The 22,113-nt window shown below is 39.6% G+C and overlaps 2 protein-coding genes across 2 annotated transcripts; both read right to left on the reverse strand.

Moving 5' to 3' along the window:
* Positions 1 to 1,228: 1,228 nt before the first annotated feature.
* LOC116116023 lies at positions 1,229 to 2,377 on the reverse strand. The gene has a single exon (XM_031402125.1). The coding sequence runs from the start codon at positions 2,375 to 2,377 to the stop codon at positions 1,229 to 1,231; it is 1,149 nt and encodes a 382-aa protein (XP_031257985.1).
* A 1,543-nt stretch (positions 2,378 to 3,920) lies between these two features.
* Positions 3,921 to 5,509, reverse strand: LOC116116024. The gene is made up of 3 exons (XM_031402126.1): positions 5,467 to 5,509; positions 4,424 to 5,355; positions 3,921 to 3,959 (listed from the first exon to the last, which is right to left on the reverse strand). Exons 1-3 carry the CDS (start codon positions 5,507 to 5,509, stop codon positions 3,921 to 3,923), a joined length of 1,014 nt encoding a protein of 337 aa, XP_031257986.1.
* Between the last annotated feature and the right edge of the window lie 16,604 nt (positions 5,510 to 22,113).

The following is a 22,113-nucleotide window of genomic DNA, read 5'->3' on the forward strand; positions in this document are numbered from 1 at the left end:
ATCACATTTTATAATAGTTCTTCGACATGAGAGACTGTAGGTTATTTAAATTGATTTTCCTCTTATTTATTGTGATCCGTAAACTTTAGACAGAGAGTTGCTAAATAGAATAAGTAGAAGGTAGACAAATAATTTGTGGACAATTCATAATGTTGTGATTCATGAAAAGAGAAAATATTCAGATGGCACAAGCGATGTTTCATTGGCAAGCTATAGACTTTGTTAAGTGATAGCGTCTTTATGGGAATTCAAGATTTTTAGTAGGACATTACTCTTTTATTTATCTTATAACGGTTGTCAAAAGTCCCAATTTCAATAGGAAAATGAATCCCAATTTCAATAGGAAAATGAAACGACACAAATAGGCTTCTTCTTTAATTAATTTTTTTATTTTTAAATATATTAAAAATTAAAAAACTAAAAACATTATACAACTGCCAGAGAGTGGCCAAGANGTCGGCGAATGACTCTGTCGGCAAGTATGTTGTCAACTTCCTTATCAAAGGATGTTACAACGGCTGTTGGTGCTCGATTGGAAACTCCTCGGGATGGTTCCTCCGGGTCTTCATGAAATGGCTTCAACATGCTTACATGAAAGACCGGGTGTATCTTTAGTTTCGGAGGAAGCTGGAGTCGATATGAAACTTTGCCGATGCGTTGTATCACTTGAAATGGCCCTTCATATTTGCGCACGAGGCCTTTGTGCACCTTTCTCAATGTCTTGAACTGTTGGGGCAGAAGTTTTATGAGAACAAGATCACCTTCTTGGAACTCAACATGCCTTCTTTTCTTGTCAGCCCACTTCTTCATTCTCTTTGCTGCCTTGTGTAGGGCTGNGACGAAAGGCGACAACCTATCTGATCACTCCACTGGATATATCAACTAGCGATTTTTTTATTATATTATTAATTTAATTAAAAATTATTTTAACACAAAAAAGGAATTTAAATTTAGGGTGTTTTTTATAATTAACCACATTAAAAGTAGCTTTTGAATTCTGATCAACCCCACACTCTCTCCTAGTCTGATGCTTTAGGATAAGATTTTGTAGCAAGGCAACAGATTGAACTAGTTTGATGTTATCAAAATGATTAAAAATTTGTAGAACTAAAACATATCAATATATGCAGTAGAGACACTTTAAAGAATCATTATTATGTCATAACTAGAACAAAAGCAAAGAAAATAAAAAAAAAAAGCTCTTTGATGAACTGAGCCTGTTGCATAACTAATCATCCTTTATATTATCTATGCTGTTTGATTGGCTTATGAAATACCAAGAGCATGTTCCAGGACAAAATTTCTTTCCCATAAGAGGCAAAATTCCCAGGAACCCACCATTTAAGGAGTATACTTCACATATTTTCTCGTCATCAAGGATGTATATGCAGTTACTTCGTCCTCCCCACACTGTGGGGTTAATTAACTTACAGCACTTGTCACCATAACCAATAAACAAAGCTTTCTCACCCAAGTTATTCACCTTCACCCATTCCATCTTTGAAAAGTCGATTCTGTAAACTTCAAAATTATATACTATCAGAAGTTGATCATCTGAAGCCACCAACCTCGACCTATACCAGTCAAAACGAGGCGCAAATTTCAGTTCCAAAAACCTCAAATTACAAGATCTCAGGTTGAACATGCCAATCTGAGAATCCTCAGTTAGAACAAATAACCTGCCATCAAAAACAGCAATATCTAAAACACGATTATTGTTTTTTACATAATAGGAGTGATTTCTCCACCGATTATCTCTAGATATGAAGAACTGCAAATAGTCGAGCTTCCTTGAAAGAATCACAATAAGGTAATCTTGATCCTGAGACCCAATGGAAGCAAAGATGGCACGACAGATGTTAGAAATGTAATAATTTATAATATAAAGAGGAAAGGGCGTGGAAGGAAATTGAAGCTGATGTCCTGTAACAGGATTTATAAGGCAAAAATGACCCTCCAAACGATGAACTCTCTTCATAAAGTACATGATTAAGTAGCCACTCGACACACCGAGACAGGACTTGAAGTCCCAATTGTCCTTAGGAAGATTAGTTTTGTATCTCATTCCAGTAATTATGTCAAAGAAATAACAAGAATTCTCATCATATCGTGTTGACATGTAAATAACAAGAGGTGATTGTGATGACATGAACTTGAGCTTGTGTTCTGAAATAAATGTTCTCCAGCTTCTGCAAACTCTACCGAATCTGAGATAGTCTGCTATATTCAGATCATTAGAAATCATATCAAGAAGTTCTTGAGGAAGATCAGCCCATGAACTTTGATAGGAGCAGACACCCTTTTTCATCTTCTTCCTGTTTGTCTTAATTTCATTATTCTCTGATCTTCTCTGCACTGTGCCTTCAGCATTTGCCATGACTCGAGTTCAGAAAATAATAATCTCTCTCAAAATTTTATAGATTATATCTGGGATTAAAACCATTTCCTCCCTGAAATATCCAAAGTTAAGTGTGGTCCAAAACTATTGCATATTACACAACACCTCCCTTGCGTGCAATTTTCACCGTTAAATCTAACTGCGACCAAGTTGACCAATAAAGAGACAAAAATGCCCCTGGTTTGAGAAAAAGAAGTTTAAGGAGAATTATGACAAGACTAAAATACCCCTAATTTAAGAAATGGAACTTAAGGGGTGATGAAAAAACCCAAATACCCTTGGTTAAGAAAAATAGAGTTTAAGGAGTCAACTTGATTTGACATTTTTCAATATAAAAATATTTAAGTAATATTTGTTGGAATATGAGTAACACATGTAAAGACTCAAAGGCCCTTGTAATGTCACGTATGAAAAGTAAGAAATAAACATGGTATTCATAAAACCAAAAAAAAAAAAAAATTACTATCTAAAACATGTGCAATAACATTATTTAATTTACTCCCATTTTTTAATAAAAATTATCTTAAATCTTAGACATATAAGTTATACTCCCTCTCTTTTTTTTTTTTAAAGTCATTTTAAAGGTATAAACCACTTTTAATAAAAACATTTCTTCTCTCTGACCCAACATTTAACATTTTTAATTAGTCTCAACCAATCAAAGGGAAAATGGAGAAGGGAGGCAGATGAAAAGTGAAGAAGGGAGACAGACAAGACAAAGCAATGACATTTAATTTGAAAAAAAAATTTATACTCTTAAAACGACGTTTAAAAAAAAAACAGATGGGGTAGTTTTTTCACTTTATTATAATAATGTCTTTTGTATAATATATCTTTTTTTTTTTGACAAATTTTACATGTGAAACAAAAGTACAATTTTTCTCAACCCAGGGTTATTCTAGTCTTTTCATTAATCTTCTTAAATTCCTTTATTTTTCAAACCAGGGGTATTTTCATCCTCTCATGAGTCTCCTTAAACTCTTTTTTTTCAAATCAATGGTATTTTTGTCTTTTTATTGATCAACATAGGTCTATAGTTGGTGGAAATTGACTGCAAAGGAGATGTTTGTGTAATATAAGATAGCTCTTGACTAAACTCTCAATTTCGAATACTTCAGGGTAGAATATTGATTTTAATCCTTACATTCGTGGTAAGGTTGGAAGATAATAAGAAAAATAGAGAAGATAATACCTTAATAAGAAATCCTAATCCAACTGAAATAAGAAAATTTTAAAATTAAATCCAAAAAAAATTAAGATAGGAAAACTAAAATCAAATCCCTAGAATAGTTATATTGTTATATATCACTAACAATAAAATCTTTGTTTAAATAAAAATTATAGTCTTTCTGTTCTTCATCACTATATTCTAGGAGAGACCATTGATATTAGATAACAACCAAAACTGCAGTATCAAGTTTAGAGATATTTAATTAAGTGGTTAAACTTCAATCAAATCCTTAATTATAACATTCAAGATATCAAGCAACTAAATATGGTTGCTCATAAGAGCTATTGAAGCTCAGCAAGAATTAACAACATTGCTCATACATTTACTGCCCTGAAAGTTTTGAAAATTTAATGTTAATTCTAGGTGCACAGAAAAGATAAAAATCTGATAATGGAAATATACAAGATTTAGCAAATTGTCAACAATATTGTATTGTTACTATCTCTAAGCATACTAACAATTGTAAAAGAGCTAGAAGAAACAACATATAACTCCGACAAAGAAAAAAACGGAGTTCACACTTGCCCTTTTCTAAGCTTAGAAATTTTTACAAACCACCCCAGTACTCATCCCTTACATTCTCAAAATACTACTTGACTGGTTTAGAAAATACCAAGAATATATTTTGGCGGAAGCATAACCTTTCCCAAACCCTTGTAGTGGCAAATAAACGGTAATAGTTTTTTGTAGCTCCTTGTGGTTGTAGGGAATAATTCAATATATCTATATCTTTGGGAAGATAAGAGATTATATTGGTTGTAGCTTTGTCCTCCCCACTTTGATGGGTTAATTACCTTGGAACACATCATGTCACCATGGCCAAGAAACAAAGCTTGATCACCTAAATTATACACCTTCACCCATTCCATCCTTGACAAGTCTATTCTGTAAACTATATTCGAAACAAATACAAATAGATGATCATTTGAAACCACGAACCTAATCCAGTTATAACAACAACTTAAGAAACGAGGTGCTAATTTCAGTTTCAAAAACCTCAAATCACAAGATCTCAAGTTGAATATCCCAATCTGAGAAAGGCTGTTTAGAACATATATCCTACCATCAAAAACAGCCATATCCAAAATATGCCAACCCTTGCCAAAATAACTGTATTCTTTCCACTTGTTATCTCTAGAAATACAGAACTGCAAGCTTAAGCAATACTTATCAAGAATCATAATAAGAAAATCTTGTCCCTCTGACCGAAAGGAAGCAAAGATGCTATGGAAGAAGCCAGGGTCATGATAATCCTTAACACAATGAGGAGTCCAGGGCATGCGAGGGAATAGGATTTGATGTCCTGTAAAAGGATTTATAACCCATAAATAATCCCTTGAAACATCTTTTGTCTTGAGAGAGAGCATAATTAAGTACCCACTTGATACACCAAGACAGAATTCGAAGTTGCAAATACATCGAGGCAGCTTAGTCTTGTATTTCATTCGAGTAGCTATGGCAAAGAAATGACAATACTTCTTAGCTCGTGCTGATGCATGAACAATAAGTGGTGAATGAGATGTCAAAAAACTCTGTTTAAGTTCTGAATAAAACAATCTCCAGCTTCTGCAAACTCGACCAGGGATTTGATAGTCTACTATATTCAGACTTTTAGAAATAATCTCAAGAAGTTCTTGTGGAAGATCAGCCCATGATGATGATCTCTTATACTGGAGCCATCTTGCCTGATTGGATCTTCTATTATTCTCTCTTTCCAACAATGTGCCTGCATTTTTGTCATAGTTGCAGAGTTATAACATAACCAGCTATTATTGATTTATATGCAATAAAATTGTAAGATAATAAACCTATTTTTTGCCAAGTATCCAAGTCCTACAGAAACGAATAAAACCCAGAGCTATAACCTCAACACCATTCATTATTCACAACTGTACCCAAAAGAATTTTTTCTTAAAGATTCAAACATCAAAAAGAAGAATGTTGAAATTTTGTAAAATTAATCCAAACTATTGATGCGTAAGCAATTACAGAAAACAAGTATCATGAGCATAGTTATTTAAAACGCTTAAGAACAGTTAAGTAAATAAACTAAATACGCAAAATTCATGATACAAACCCTTAAGAACCATTCTTCACTTTGCAAATCATAAATTGCTCTAAATATTCATTAAGATGGTGATAATTTTGGATAATTTGTGATTAAGTAAAGAGTACACGGTTGAATACCTGAAGAGCTTGACGGTGATTGCATATTTTAGAGATTGAAGAAGATAGAGATCCTAAACAAGGGTTTATGGCTCTGTTTATGTATCAATTTATTTTACTTATTGTTGATGCTTGATTTTGACACCAACTAATCGCACGTGGGAAATGCTGAGCGGACTCAGAGATCTCACGTGTATATGGGGGTATTGGATTGAGTAAGAGATGAAGAATAATGTTTAAAGTGGTTCGGATGTTTAAATAAGCAAATCCTACATCCACTGATATTGTATTAAAGGATGAAGTTAGGTCGCGTTAAATGAGCTGATTTATAGCTTAAGAAATGCAATTAAAGGGAGTAAGAGAATGTATGCTATTTCAGAGAAAAATTAACTAATCCCACAAACGGGAGATGAGCCCTCTATCTATAGTGGGATGAATTGAGGTAATGATTACTAAATCTGTTAGTGGGGTAGATGCCGTGCAAATCCTTCTCAGTGTCCCATTGCTCACCTGCTCGAGTGATTTCCTCGACTCGTGCAGGGATTGGACACGTGGACCGTTTCCAGCCTTTCGCAAATTTGGCGCATACCCACTGCACTGGCAGGAGCATACCGCTCAAGTCAACATGCGACGTGGCTACGTTTGAATGGTTGTAAGACATGCCTAAGCTCTGACCGCCCACACTGACAAGGCTCGGCGTCAGCCCTACTTTTCCAGGCATAACAGAAGTCTCCTAGTTTTTAAGGTTTGAGGATCGAACCTTGAGAACTACACAATTATGCCTTGATTTGATGTGCGTCGAATGGACACTGGTCAATCCGACCGGGTTATAAAGAGGTCGCAAAAACATTTCCATGCAGGCGACCTGAAATGATTTTCTTTAAGGCCCGCGACCTGTTGTAGACCTTATTCAATGCCATAACGATGATTCTGGTCTCGATCGAGGTTCAAGACCTGATTACGCTTAGCATATTTTTTGTTGAAAGCAAATTCACATCGCTTCGCAACTGACACGCGACGAAGAGTGTTTCACGTAACGACCTCTTCAGATGTTATCCATTGCACTTTTGTAGCTGATACATTAATGAAACACCTTTTGCTCTAACAGGCATGTCATGTGCGCAATAAGTGCCAGTCATGTGCATTAAATGAGAGCCATGCTGAAACGACATTCCCTATTAGAACATTAAATGCGGATGTGAGTGCATTTAATGTGGAGGAGGGAAATGAGCCATCGCTCGAGTGTTTCAACAAAAATAAATGACGATTTGGTTTCTCGAAGCGTGACAGTCACTCTTCCCTGTTGATCAGCGACACGTGGTCGCGATCAACAGTGAGATGCGATTTTCGCTCAAACGTCGTTTGACTTCGGGAAAGCCAAACGCCACTTCCTTCATTATAAAACCCCAGGCTCACCTTAGGTAATGTCACAATATTCACTTCTTTAGAGAGAGCAAGAAACTTTCGTGAACCTTGATTTTTCGTTTTTCAGACTGGTGAGCACTTGACACTCAGAGCAGGACGATCAATCTTCATCTAAAAAGGTAAGAATGGTTCCTCTGTCACTTTATCTTTTCTGTTTTTGATAATTGCCATGTAGTGACCGTAAGTGTTTACTGGTAGTCAATCGGAGAAAAACTTTCTCCTAGGGTTTGAGCCATTGGGGGTGGCTCCTAAGGATTCTTTTAGGGTTTTTCTAGGGTTTAAGGGAGGAAGCATTCACTTTTTCCTTCACGTCATCGTACGAAATAGTGTACAACGACTGAGTAATTCCTACATGTCACTTTTTTCAAACCGCAGAAGAATGGACCCCTCAGCAACCGGGACAGATGAGGGAGCGAGCTCGCTGGTGCAAGATGCTCTAGCGGGTCCCTCTCAGGAGATTCTATCGATAGCCACCGCGAAGGAGATTCAGAAAGCGGTAGACCAATATGCTCTTAGTGTAGAGGTTTACCAACATAAGACGTACACAGCTCGGAATCCTCCAGAAGGGATGGCTGCAATCTCCGAGAACATTTTTAAAAGTTGAGTGTTGATACCTTTCCACCATTTTGTTAGATCGATCCTCGATCACATCGAGGTCGCACCGCTACAGCTTACACCAAACGCGTATATGATTGCCGTGGCTATGTATATCGCATGCGGCGAGAACGGTTTGGACGAGCTAACCACGCTAGAGCTCGGTTGCTCGTATTACCTGAAGAAGAGTAAGGACAAGGATTCCTTCTACCTCTCGAAGCGATCAACAATCGAGGCAGGAATACACAGTTACCCCAGCAATGTCAGGGCGTACGAGACAAAGTTTTTCTTTTTCCACTATGATGGCATTTGCCAGTTTAGGGAGCCGAGTAGGTTTTCCTTTCTTCAACTTGGCAAATTTCCTTTTAATCTTTTCTAACGAGTTTTTTTATTCTTCGCAATCAACAAGATGACCAGGTTATCGGCTCTTGGGATCTTGACAGAGTCATTGCCTTCGGCCTTCTGCCCGAAGAAAGTCGCAACGCGAGGCTGCTCGTGACAACTGCAAACTTGCGAAAATACGATTTCTTTAATCCCGAAGTGACCTTAGAAACCATATCGAGTAAGTACCATAACCTTAGCCTGTTTTTTTATCTACATGCAACGAACTGTTTAGCTAATGATGTTCACATGCAGTGACCATGCCTTCTAAAGTGCCCAGGTCACCGCAACCAAGGCAGATCAACTTCCCTTGAGTTCGAGTCATCAGACCAGCCGAGGCGGCTTCCAGTGGTCCTCCTGTCAGAGGAACTCTGGCGAGTGCACCAGTTTGACCTACAGGTGCTTCTCAACCTTCAGCTGCTTCTCAACCTTCAGCTGCTCACCCCAAGCAAAAGACAATGGCCTAGAAGTCTAAGAAGAGGAAGCAGCTTCAGGTCAAGGAGTCTGAATTCGTGCCGGAGGGTCTAGGCGTTTAGCCCGAAAGGTTGCAGTCTTATCAGGCATTCCGCTCAAGAGGGACTCCTAGGGCCGCGAACGGCATTACCATTCCCCCAGAGGGTCCACGAATGAGGCAAAGAGAGGCTTCGGATCCTGGGAGAAGGCAGGGCAAGGAACCAGCGGGCGAGACGCTACCTGCTGGGGGCACGGGCATGCCCGTGCTGGACTCTATGGGGTAACTTCCAGAATATTTGCATCTGTGTTTACCCTGCTGGAGTGCTAGCTCGCGGAAGCGTTCGAGTAGTTCGTGGCCTCCAACCCCATGGATCTGATGTCCATGTCCTTTCAGCACCTGAGCCAGGTAAAACGAACCGTCCTCGGCGAGGACTTTTTTACATTTCCTTGCTTTTTTCAATAGAAATGAAATTAACTCTTTACTCTCTTCGTTACGCAGGCCCTGCTCACCATGCATTTGTCCCTATAGAAGGTTCAGCTAGGGGCTGCTAAGGGGCTGGTCGAGCTGAGAGAAGAGAATTCGCAGCTTAAACGGGACTTAGAAGCCACACAAGCAGAGAGAGACCTATCCACCACTCGGGCGAATCAATACATGTCTGAGAGGAACGCTGCACTTCGTTTAGTGGATTTTCAAAAGGCCGAGCTGGAGAAGCTAGGAGAGGAAGTTAAAGAGCTTCAACAGACAGTGGCCAGGCTTACCAAAGAGGCTGGCGAGAAAGACCTAGAGCTACGAACGACCTCCGAGCGGGCCTAGCAAGCAGAGCAGGAAAGGGTGCAACTGTGGGAGACCGTCGAGAGGCAGAGGTGGGCGCTTGAGGCCAAACTCCAATTCGCCCAAGGTCGTGTTGCTTCATTGACCGAAGAGATACAGTGACAAGAATTGGAGATTGAGAATAGGGCTACCGACTAGACGATCCAGTCCATCTATACCCTTCGACCGAAGAACCCCACCATCGATTTGACCGACCTTCCCGATCTATACTGCTTGAATTCCTCATTATCGAATTGCTTTCCATTATCGGAGATAAGGGTATGAGGAATCCCATAGTAGCACATAATGTTCTTGAAGACAAAGTTCTTGAGCTTTTTTGTGGTGATCACGACCAAAGGCTCCGCTTCGACCCACTTGGTGAAGTAGTCCACCGCAACCACTGCATACTTGACTCCCCTTTTACCAACTGGCATGGGTCCAATTAGATCGATTCCTCACATGGAGAATGGCCAGGGGCTGGTCATGGTTATCAGCTGGTGGGAAGGAGCTCGTGATATGTTCGTGAACCGTTGACACTTGTCACACTTTTTTAACAAAGTTGTATGTGTCCTCTTAGAGTAGTGGCCAATAATATCCTTGACAAACAACTTTGTTGACAAGGGATCGTGCGGCCGTGTGATTACCACAGATCTTTCATGTATCTCCCTCATGATATAGTCTGTTTCCTCATCGGTTACACATCGGAGGAGAGGGGCGCTAAACCCTCGCTTGTACAGTTGATCTCCTAGAAGTGTGTAACAAGCAACTGTGATTCGCAGGGTTCTTGCCTCGATCTTGTCGTTGGGCAAGGTCCCGTCTCAGAGATACTGGATGATTGGGGTCATCCAGGAAACTGACTCGACCACATTCACGGCCTATTCAGGCGAGCTGATACTGGGGGCCTCTATGAACCGAACAGGAATACTCTCTGGCGTATCTGAGTCCAGCGACGAGGCTATCTTTACCAAGGCATCTGCGACAGAATTACTATCTCTAGGAATCTGCATGATCATGAAGTGCTTGAATGGCTCGAGTACGGCCTTACCTTTCTTTAAATAGCCGATCATGTTTTCTTCCTTGGCCTAATACTCACCTAAAATCTGGTTGACAACCAGCATGGAGTTGCTATCGATGCTGATCGCAGTTGATCCTATTTGTCTTGTCAATCGCAATTCAGCGAGCAAAGTTTCATACTCGGCTTCGTTGTTGGTCGCTTTAAACCCAAACCGAAAAATGCCATGAATACGAGTCCCTTCGGGACTAAAGAGAAAGAGGCCTGCTCCGGCCCTTTTCCTGTTCGATGATCCATCAACATAAAGGCTCCAGGTCGTAAGATTCTGGACAGTTTCCTAGGTGACTTCGCTGGCTAGCTGCTCGGATTCCTTGACTGGATGATATGAGAATTTTGAGATAAAATCGGCAACAGCCTACCCTTTGATGGTTGCTTTCTGTATGTACTGTAGATCGAATTAACTTAGCTCCATGGCCCCCTTGAGCAACTTACCCGAAGCCTCTGGTTTTTTAAGGACTTGCTTCAACGGGTAATTGGTCAATACATGGATTGTGTGGGCATGGAAGTAAGGTCGCAACTTTCTAGAGGTGATTAGCAGGGCATAAGCCAATCGCTCTATCTTCGGATACTACTTCTCGGTGTCCAGCAGATGCTTGCTCGCGTAATATACTAGCCATTGGACCCTGTCCTCCTCCCGGATTAGAGATGCACTGACCGCATACTGAGAGATGGACAGATACAGAAGGAGAATTTCTTACGAGAGAGGCTTGGACAGAAGAGGTGGCTTTCGGAGTTGCTCTTTAATGCTCTGGAATGCCTGTTCACACTCGGAAGTCCATTCAAATTTCTTGTTGGCCCTAAGTATATTAAAGAATAGCAAGCAGCAATTTGTTGCCTTCGATATGAAGCAACTGAGAGCCGCTATTCGCCCATTGAGACTCTGAACCTGCTTTCAGTTGGTTGGGCTTTTCATATCGAGGAGAACTTGGATTTTTTCGAGGTTGATCTCTATTCCCCTCTAATTAACCATGTACCCTAGGAATTTTCCTGAGGATACTCCGAATGAGCATTTGAGAGGATTGAACTTCATTCTGTACTTCTGGAGTATGTTGAACATCTCAATGAGATGTGCTATGTGATCTGAAGTGACATGCGATTTGACCAGCATGTCATCAACATAGAATTCCATCGATTTCCCAATCTGTTCAAAAAACATGTTGTTAACCAGTCGCTAGTAAGTTGCTCCAGCATTTTTTAGGCCGAAGGGCATAACCTTATAACAATACAGCCCCCAATCTGTAACAAAGGAGGTATGCTCTTCGTCCGACACGTACATCAGAATCTAATTGTATCCCAAGTAGGCGTCCATAAAACTCAACAGCTCGTGCCCAGAGGTGGCATCAACGAGCTGGTTAATCCTTGGCAAGGGAAAGCTGTCTTTCGGACAGGCTTTGTTAAGGTCAGTGAAGTCAACTAAGGTCCATCATTTGTCGTTGGGCTTCTTTACAAAAACCAGGTTGGCAACCCAGCTCGAGTAGAGAGCCTCCTGAATGGATCCATTTAGAAGGAGATTATCTACCTCAACTTTCAAGGTAGCATATCACTCCGGATCCATTGCTCTTCTCTGCTAGTGGACCGGTCTGGCCTCACTATCAATGTTCAGGACATGGCAAATGATATTCGGGCTGATCCCGACCATGTCGACATGATTCTATGCGAACACATCGATATTTTCCTTGAGAAAGCTAGTCAAGTTGCGGGCGAGCTAGGAGTTGAGATTACTTCCAATTCTTAGCACCTGGCTCGGCTCGCACTGATCGACTGATAATTCAGACAGGTCTTCAACCGACCCACTGGAAGGGCATTCCTAGATACGATGATCCATGTTAACCTTAGTTGGATCAGGCTGTGGTTCGATCCGGCTGATTGCCATTGCCTGTTCAGGGATGCCCAGCGGACTGCCTTTTTCCTTTGTACGCCATCTGCACTGCCCTTACATAGCAGTCGTGAGATACACGTTGAGATCCGCTAACTTCCCCTATCCTCATCGGGGTGGGGAACTTTATCTTTAGATGGTAGATCGAGGTGACTGCTTTGAAGTTTCTTAGTAGAGGTCGTCCCAGGATGCCATTAAAGGCGGACGGACAGTCCAACCAGGCGCACTGCCCGAAGGCTGCGGTTGTGGCGGTTGAGCGTCGCCACGGAGTTTTCAATGTGGAGGTATTTTTCGTAAGTCTGTAGAAGCGGGTAAGGAAAACATCGTCCTTAGATTGTAGCTCTTTCCACAGACCTGTCTGTGGACGAACTCTCGCGATGATGAGGGTCCGAACGGACTCTTCGGGAATGTGACCTACCTTATGGAGCTCCCTATGGAGCCTATCAATATAAGATTAGAGGGGCACATCCCTCTCTTGCCTTATGTTGCTGACATAGCTTAAAGGCATCGAGAACTTCTTGTTTGCCTGGAAGTGTCTCAGAAATGTCGAGCTCATATGAGGCCACGAGCTGACTGATCCTGTTGGGAGCGACCTGAACCATCGCTTGGCATGAGAAGTAAGAGTTATTGCCAAGCAACGGCACTTTGCCAAGTCAGAGACTTGGTGGAGTTCCATGAGGTCGTTGAACTCATATAGATGATCCTGCAGATCGGAATTCCTATCGAATGCTCGCATGTCGGGCATTCTAAATCTTGACATGAGAGAGGCGGCTAACACTGTTGGAGAAAAGGGAGACACCTCTACGACCTGCCCTTGCTCATTTCGCTGAGCCTTTAACTGATCCAGGGCTGTAGTTCCTCAATCTGAGGCAGCGGAGCCATCTGAGGATCGTTTTCTGCAACGTGGGTTTGACCCTCACGGTTACGATTGAGGAAATAACATAGGTCAGATTCCTCCTCGCCTCGGTCGGCAGTCCCGGCCAATCTCAACACACGTTGGCTAAAGTCGTATAATGGCGCTGAATGGTCCAAGGAACCTTCCTGACCTCCGCAGTGGTGCAAACCGACCCGCGGACAATGGGAGTTTCCCACGGTACGACGATCAATGTCATCATTTTGACGATAATGAGAATCTCCCTGCCTTGCACTTTTGTGGGAGTGCTCGTACAATGTTGCACGGGACAGCTTGGGCTGCGACATGTCACAGAGCCTTAGCACAACGGGTATTCTATCCGGGGCGCGGTCGGTGTTCACTGGCCCCTCAGAGCCTCTAGGCCTACTGCGCGTTGAAAGATGGATGCATGAAGAATCAAGCATATCATGCTATAACAAGTATAGTCATAGTTTAAAAAAAAAAATTCAATCAAATTGAAATAAGTAAGGTAGAACATGTTACCTTAAGTCCTTAGCAACCTTGGAGACTCTTAATTTCAAGAGAAACTAAGCAAAAGAGTATCCACACCAAGGGAAGAAGAGATTTGACCAAGAGGAAAATTTAGGGTTCTTAGAGATTTTTCCTCTACACACACAATTCATATATCTTTGTCTTTATTAGGAATCTTGTAACATTCCATCATTGTTTTGTACGTCTTAACAATTCCTAATGTGTTAGGATTGTTAACTCTTTAAATTAATAACTTGGATTAACATTTAATCACAATTAACAATTTAACTCTTAAATTGTTTTACATAACAAGTAACCCGTCAATTGGTTACAATGGACAACACCCCCTTCTGTACAAACAATCCAATTTTAATATTAAGAAATGATGACAATAAAAATTCACTAGATTACCGTTGTGAGTTGACCTGATCACAACCGTGGAATACCTACCTCTCTCTCGGCGAGGTTTCTACATCCCTGCCATTGGGTTTTGATGGGTTACCATCCTTGGTTCGCACAACGGGGGCTGGTCCCTATTGAGCCGGGGGTCCGTAGCTTCACAGACTTTTGCGATATGTGCCGCTGGTGCAGAACTGGGGCGTAGTGAATCCAAACTTGATCCCACGTGGAGTAAGAGGGAGCCATGCGACAAGATAGCTAACCAAGAACACCCCGAGACGCACCAGGAGAGAGGACCCAACGGACCGGACCAAGCATACGATGGTGATATACAAATGGCCGGCCGGGGGCGAAGCCAAGTAAGAGTGTGAGGCAGGGTTTATGTGGGCTAAAGCCGGACGTAAGGGAAAGGCAAGACAAGGTGGATAGGGTGCACCGTGGAACAACCGGGCTAGGGTAACCAGGGGGTATTGTACCGGGGGCGCGGGCGCTGGGGGGGGGATGTGAGGGGCCCGGGGGCCAAGGGAGCGGGGACAGGGGGTCGGGGACGTAAGAGCAAGCGCTAGACGCAGTGAACGTCAAAAACGGGAGTGCTCGCAGAGGGAGATGGATAGGGGAATGCGAAAAAAAGAAAAAAGGAAGCGGGGGGGGGGGGGGGGGGCAAAAGGCGGGGCGGAGTTGACACAGGAGGGAGGAGTCAGAAGGGGGGAAAGACGTGAGGAAGCAACGGTATGGGCTGGGTGGAAGCAGTGTAGCGAACAGGGAGGAGCTTCTGGGGGCGGAAGGCTCGGAAAAGTCCAGAGGGTGGTGCTGGAGGATGAAAGCAGGGTGGGGAACTGAAGGTGGGTGTGAACTGGGGCGTGGGGGGGGTGTCGGCGCGGTCAGTCGGCCCATAGGACTAGAAACAGGGGGACAGAAGCCACGGAGCGCAGTCTAAGTCAAATAGGCCCCGAGGACGCAGAAGGGGAGAAGCACCCACAACAAGACCAGCACGCAGAGCGTGGGCAGGGACGGCGGCAGCAGGCCGACTAGAAGAGGAGCCCAGGAAGAGTACCTATAGGAGTACTTGTGATGTTGTGATCTTCTAAAGATTGGATCATCCGTGACTGAAGGTATCCCTACATTTCACATGTAATACATATGCATAGCACAAATGAAGCAATAACCACATGTACGGGAATGAAGACATCCTTTTCTTCTCTTAATTGATACCAAGATGAAAATGTGCTTTATTAACAACTATCTCATTCACATATGCATAAACACAGTGGCAATTTTGCGCACTGAGTCACGTGTCTACCCATTAGATAGTAGTCCTCCAAACCGAGTCAAGAAGTGCATATAAAACGGTATACAATATTGTTGTTTTTAAGAGTCAATGAAACTACATGCATTTTTGGTTGAAGCATGAAGTTGGTTTGTTTTCATCACCGTTTTAATTAAATAAATTATATATATTACATTTTGAACTTTTAAAAATAAACTCGAACACAACACATAAAATTACTATCAACATAATAAAAATAAAAACATTACAGGTATGGGAAGAGTAATAAAAAGGAATTTCACATGTACAGTCCACAAGTTTTTTAGCAATTTTTCCCCCCACACAACTTAAATGAGTTCCAGTGCCATCTGGATCACGCCCTTTTCATAATCTGACCACTCTGAATCTGGAGAGAAATTCTTTGGCAGCATATGGGTGAAATGTTGCTATTGCAAATAAGCTACACAAACAAAATGTTTTCTAAAAATATAACATAACACTTCAATAATAACGCACTAAATATAAGAATATAACAATACACTATATATGAAACTTAATCCTTGGACCGACACACGTATGGTTCCTAGGCATACCTAACAACTCCCACTTGCACTAGAGCCAATCGTTGTGGTATCTAATACCCATCTTCTCAAGATGATGATAATTGCTTCTGTGTCATCGCTTTAGTAAGTGGATCAGCTACGTTATCCGCTAAAGGTGTTTTCTCGCACAAAATTTCTCCAGCTTCAACACCCTCTCTCAAATATGATATTACGCTGATTATGTTTTGATTTTTGGTGTGCTCTTGTTCTTTTGCTGTGCAATGCACCATTATTGTCCAAAACAAGGTTATCGATAACTCTGTTCGGAACCATGTCAAGTTCAGCTACAAATTTGCGTATCCACACACCTTTTTTGGCTGCTTCTGAAGCAGCAATATATTCAGCTTCTGTAGTGGGTCGGCAGTGGTCGACTGTTTGGAACTTTTCCCTAACTGCTCCTCCATTACATGTAAGTGAATCCGGATGTAGACTTTCTATCATCCACATCTGATTGAAAATCAATCTGAGATCCCTAGATTTTCAATCTGAACCTCCATAACTCAGTATTAAATCTTTAGTCCTTCTCAAGTACTTAAAGATTGTTTTAACTGCTGACCATGTTTCTCTCCTGGATTTGATTGATATCTGCTCGCAATACTTACGCATAGGCTATATCAGGTCTTGTACATGCATTGCATACATAAGACTACCCACGGCTGAAGCGTAAGGTATATTACGCATCCGCTGTCGCTCCTGATCAGTCTTAGGACTCATATCCTTAGAAAGATGTAGTCCATCACCGCAAGGCAAAAAACCTCTTTTGGAGTCTTGCATGTTGAACTTTTTCAACATTTTCTCTATATCAGCTCTGAGATAACCCGATCATCCTTTCGCTCTATTTCTAAGATGCGAATTCCTAAGATGTAATTTGCTTCTCCCAAATCTTTCATTGAGAAAGCTTTTGACAACCACATCTTAACTTCAGTCATCATGCCAATTCATTTCCCATTAATAATATGTCTCTACATATAATGAGGAAAATCATGACATGATCTTTTACCCACTTGATACCAGTGTTCCCGATTCTTTATGAACCACAAAGTTTTGATTGTTTCATCAATCGGATATTCCAGCTTCTGAAGCTTGCTTCAATCCATAAAAGATCTATGCATTTGCACACTTATGTCTCTCACATTGGATACAAACCGTCAGGTTGTTGCATATATATGTTTTCCTCAATAAATCCATTGAGACCGGTCTCTTGACATCCATTGCCAAATTTCATAATCATAGGTGCTGCTATGGCTAGTAAAATTCTGATGATTTAAGCAGCAACTGGTGAAAAGTTTCCTCATAATCCAACCCTTGTTCTGAGTATAACCTTTCGCTACCAGTCTAGCCTTATAGGTCTCTACCTTTCCATCTGCGCCAACCTTTCTCCTGAACCCATTTACAACCAATAGGAACTATTCCTTCTGGAGGATCAACAAGCGTCCAACTGATTAGTGTACATAGATTCTATTTCAGAATTCATCGCTTCTAGCCATCTTCCAGAATCGATATCTAATATCGCCTCTTCATAAGTTTTAGGATCACTCCAGATCAACTTCTCCCACTGAAAAAGACAAAACTTTTCATGTAAAAGAAACCATAAATCTCTCTGGCGTAGTCATTCTAGATTAACGGGCGGAACCATTGGTGTCATGCGTTGATAGCTCTTCGTCACCTATCGGTGATGACGATAGACTCTTCAGAAAATTCTTGAGTTCAATTTTTCTTCCTGCACCCCTTCTTCTAAGAATCTTTTCAAGGAAATGTGCATTTCTACTGATGAAATTCTTGATCAGCAGGAAGTAAAATAATATCCTAAACTTTCTTTAGGATATCCTATAAATCGACCTTTTTCAGATCTTACGTCCAACTTGTCGGTTTTAACAATCTTGACAAAGCTGGACAACCCCAGACCTTTAAATAGTTAAGACTAGTGGTTTGCCATACCACACTCATAGGGTGTTTCTGGACTGATTTAGATGTGCTGTCTATTTAATATGCACTGCTGTTTGTAAGGCATGCCCCACAAGTAAATCGCAAGTCCGTAAAGTCATCATAGATCGCACCATATCCAATAAAGTACGATTTCTCCTTTCAGATACACCATTGTGTTGTGGTGTAAATGGAGGAGTTAATTGTGTATAATTCCATTTTCTTTTAGAAAATCTCGAAATTCTGTACTCAAGTATTCACCTCCACGATCTGATCGTAGAATTTTAATACTCTTTCCAGTTTGTTTTCTCTCACTTCTTGAATTCCTTGAACTTTTCAAAAGATTCTGATTTGTATTTCATTAATACAATACCCATACCTTGAATAATCTCAGATAAGGTAATGAATAGTGAAAACCTCCTCTGGCCATTTCATTAAATGGTCCACATACATCTGTATGTATTAATTCCAACAATTCTTTGGCCCTTTCCCCTTTCTCTTAAGGGTGACTTGGTCATTTTTCCTTGAAGACAAGATCACAGGTCGGATAAGGTTCTGAACCCAATGAACTTAAAGTCCACTTTCTCCTAACTGGATTATTCTTCTGTCTCCTAATGACCTATCTATAATGCCAAAGTAATTTAGTTAATTTCATTTCGAGTGTTTTATTAGTATGGATTCATTATGCTATGCCCATTTAATTCTATCACATACAAACCATTTGTATTGATACTTTGCCAACAAGTTTATTTCCAAAATAAACTAAACATTCATTTCTATTGAACTGTATACTGTAACCATATTTACATAATACAGAAACAGAAATTATATTTCTAGTGGCTTTAGCAAAATACAGGACATTGTACAAATACAAAATGTGTCCTGATGAAGCCTCAAACTACATGTTCCCATGGCTTCGCGCAGCAACATTTGTTCCATTCGCCATTCTTAACATGACTTGATCTTTTTAAGCAGAACTATTCTGCAGATCCTGCAAACAAACACAATATGTGAAAGTAGCAGCTGAATCTATACCAGGTTGAATTATTTGAACTAACATTTAATTCAAATTCAATGACATAGCATTGGGACATACCTGATCTAGTCTTCGTAATGCGAAGGCTTTAGCCTTCTTAAGACTGTCTAGATAGAGAGGACAATTCCTCTTCCAGTGCCCACTTTCTTTACACCAAAAGCATTGGCCCTTTTCATTAGATTTATTGGCTTGAGGAGCAGCCTTGTTCTTAAATCCCTTTCCCTTGGTTTTGTTGCCAATTTCTTTTGGGATTTCATTGGCTTTTTCTTCTTTGTCTTACTGGAAAAGCCATACTTACAACCCTTGCCTTTTGCCTTTTCTTTCCTGATCATAAAACTGTTGAATCTCATTCAACAAATCAGGAAGTTTTCTCTCAATCCTATTGAGATGATAATTATGATGAAAGTGTGAACTTGGAGGTAGAGATTGGAGAACCAAATCTTCCTTGAGGTATCGGCATTACAATTCTCATGGCATGTAATTGCCCCAGAATGTTAACATTTTCATGACATGTTCTTCTGGTGACACGCCTTCTTTCAACTTCATTCCGAATAAAGTTGAACTTATCATATTGCCTTATCCTCGAATTCTCACGATACAACTCTTGTAACGCGAGGTAAATTTCATTAGCACTTTTCATCTTTTCACACTTTCTCTGAAGCTCGTCACTCATCGATGCCAACATATAGAGCGGGCTTTAAGTTCATCTTCCTTCCATTTTTTATATTCATTATGCTCATCAGAAGGAGCGTCAGAAGGAGGAGGTTCACAGGGTGTTTTTCTAAAACTAGGCTGCGTTTTCTGAATTCAATATATTGTCAGTTTCCTCAGCCAATCATTGAAATTACTACGGCCAACTAACTGTTCTTATCATCTAGGATTTTCAACAGTAGATATTCATCTTTCACTATTTTATATCTTATGAGAGATGCTGCAGAAAATTAAAAACAAATTATGATGTTTTGTTTATATATATATATATCTTTTCTTAAGCTATCTAATTACTCCCACTATTTTATTTCAAATCCTATACTTCCCGATAAAGTTCGGAAATTTTGCTGGATTAAAATTTCTAGTGGGGAATCAAATTCTATCAAATTTCATAAACCTCACATAATAGAAATCTTGGTCTATTAAATTCAATAAATAGAAACTATTTCCTTTTATATCACCATATAAGCTATGATTCATTTTCTTGCCTCTATTTTTAGATACCTCACATAATAGAAATCTTGGTACCCTACACTAGTTAAATCCGACCCATATGCTTTCTTAAAATAGAATTCCTATTATACCCTCACATAATAGAATCTTGGTACAATGTGAATTTCTATCCAAGAACTGACAATCAATCTAAGTCATAATTAGCATCCCTCACATAATAGAAATCTTGGGATCTCTAATTTTATGGCAAAGAATTAAGTGACTCATAATGGAAGGCATAGACTTATATTTTAATTAGGGAAGATTTAAAGTTTAGGTTTTAATTTTAGGTTAATGTTTTAATATCTACCTATACATATCCATAATATGTTCACTAAATATAAAACATAAACCACCAACTACAAACCTAAAACTAAATGTCTGCCATAAAATTAAGTTTCAACACTTCATTTAAATATTAAACTTAACTTATACAATGGCATAATATAGCATAACATACAAGCATATTGCATGCTTCAATATAGCATCACATTTTATCAACATAACAAAAATGCATTATGTTGATAACACACATATATCTCATATATCAACATATTCAACATTGCCCATCAATAAGCATAAATTAAAACAATTTTTAAACTTTAGGTATAATGTAACTTTACATAAATAAGCAATTATTCAACCCTTATCTTATAAACACATGCATTGAATCTTATCAACACATAAGCTAACAATTAAACATGCTTATCTTATAAGACACATGTCATATTAATATACATTAATCTAATTAATCTTATCAAACACATAATTAACAATTAATTGTGTTCACACTACTTTTCCATGTCTTTGGCACAAAGACAATTTTTACCCTACTCTTTAAGACAATTATCTTAATACCCTTTAATGTCCATTAAATCACATTTTACAAACACAATATAACATAACAATTATGCCAATCAAGTTCAAACAACCCTTTTTGCACCTTACTAACAAATATGCAACTATTTCTCATATGAACAAAAACATCTCCATGTATCCATGAACATTTTAATCACTATTAAACATTATGAATTGTCTAAACAAGTCTGCTAATTAATCAACAATTAATATACAAACTTGTCATGGCCAAATGTCACATAATCAAATCATGTGAACAACATCAATTTTCATCAAAATTGACATAGTAGCATCCATACAATGTCCTAACCATCAAGAATCTTATTCTTCAAGCCATAAATATTGAACAAGCACCATTTTAACCCAATTCATTTGGCCAACTTCAATCAAACACTAAATTTCCATTATATTGATGTTGTGCCATAACCTTCATGTTCTTCAAACAAAAGTCATAAGAATTAATTGAAATAAAAAAAATTTCAAACACTAAGTCATGGCCGAATTTGCTAGTCCACTAAAATGATTAAATACAATTTTTATGGCATATTAAGCATACATATGCATGGATCTACAATTCTTACAAAGCAAGTTATCACAAAACTTCACAAATCAAATTTTGAAAATTAGAATCTCTTCTTCATCATATGAACATGAATTTTGGCCAAGTTTAGACAAATAAGGATCAAATCCTTGGCTCTGATACCATTTGAAGATGGATGCATGAAGATCAAGCATATCATGCTATAACAAGTATAGTCATATTTAAAAAAAAAAAATTTCAATCAAATTGAAATAAGTAGGTAGAACATGTTACCTTAAGTCCTTAGCAACCTTAGAGACTCTTAATTCAAGAGAAACTAAGCAAAAGAGTATCCACACCAAGGGAAGAAGAGATTTGACCAAGCGGAAAATTTAGGGTTCTTAGAGATTTTTCTCTCTACACAAAAATTCATATATCATTTTCTTTATATAGGATCCTTGTAAACAATTCAATAATTGTTTTGGCCTTCCTTAACAATTCCATAATTGTTATG

Source organism: Pistacia vera, unplaced genomic scaffold (genome assembly GCF_008641045.1).
Source record: "Pistacia vera cultivar Batoury unplaced genomic scaffold, PisVer_v2 Contig76, whole genome shotgun sequence".
NCBI lineage: Eukaryota > Viridiplantae > Streptophyta > Magnoliopsida > Sapindales > Anacardiaceae > Pistacia > Pistacia vera.

What these genes read in the sequence shown, in the direction of transcription:
- LOC116116023 (XM_031402125.1), bottom strand. Translation starts at nt 2,377, where the DNA reads ATGGCAAATGCTGAAGGCACAGTGCAGAGAAGATCAGAGAATAATGAA.
- LOC116116024 (XM_031402126.1), bottom strand. Translation starts at nt 5,509, where the DNA reads ATGAATGGTGTTGAGGTTATAGCTCTGGGTTTTATTCGTTTCT. An exon ending in TCTGGGTTTTATTCGTTTCT is followed by an intron (nt 5,356 to 5,466) that starts GTAGGACTTGGA and finishes ACAAAAATGCAG; the next exon opens with GCACATTGTTGGAAAGAGAG. An exon ending in GTGACATGATGTGTTCCAAG is followed by an intron (nt 3,960 to 4,423) that starts GTAATTAACCCA and finishes CAAAACTTTCAG; the next exon opens with GGCAGTAAATGTATGAGCAA.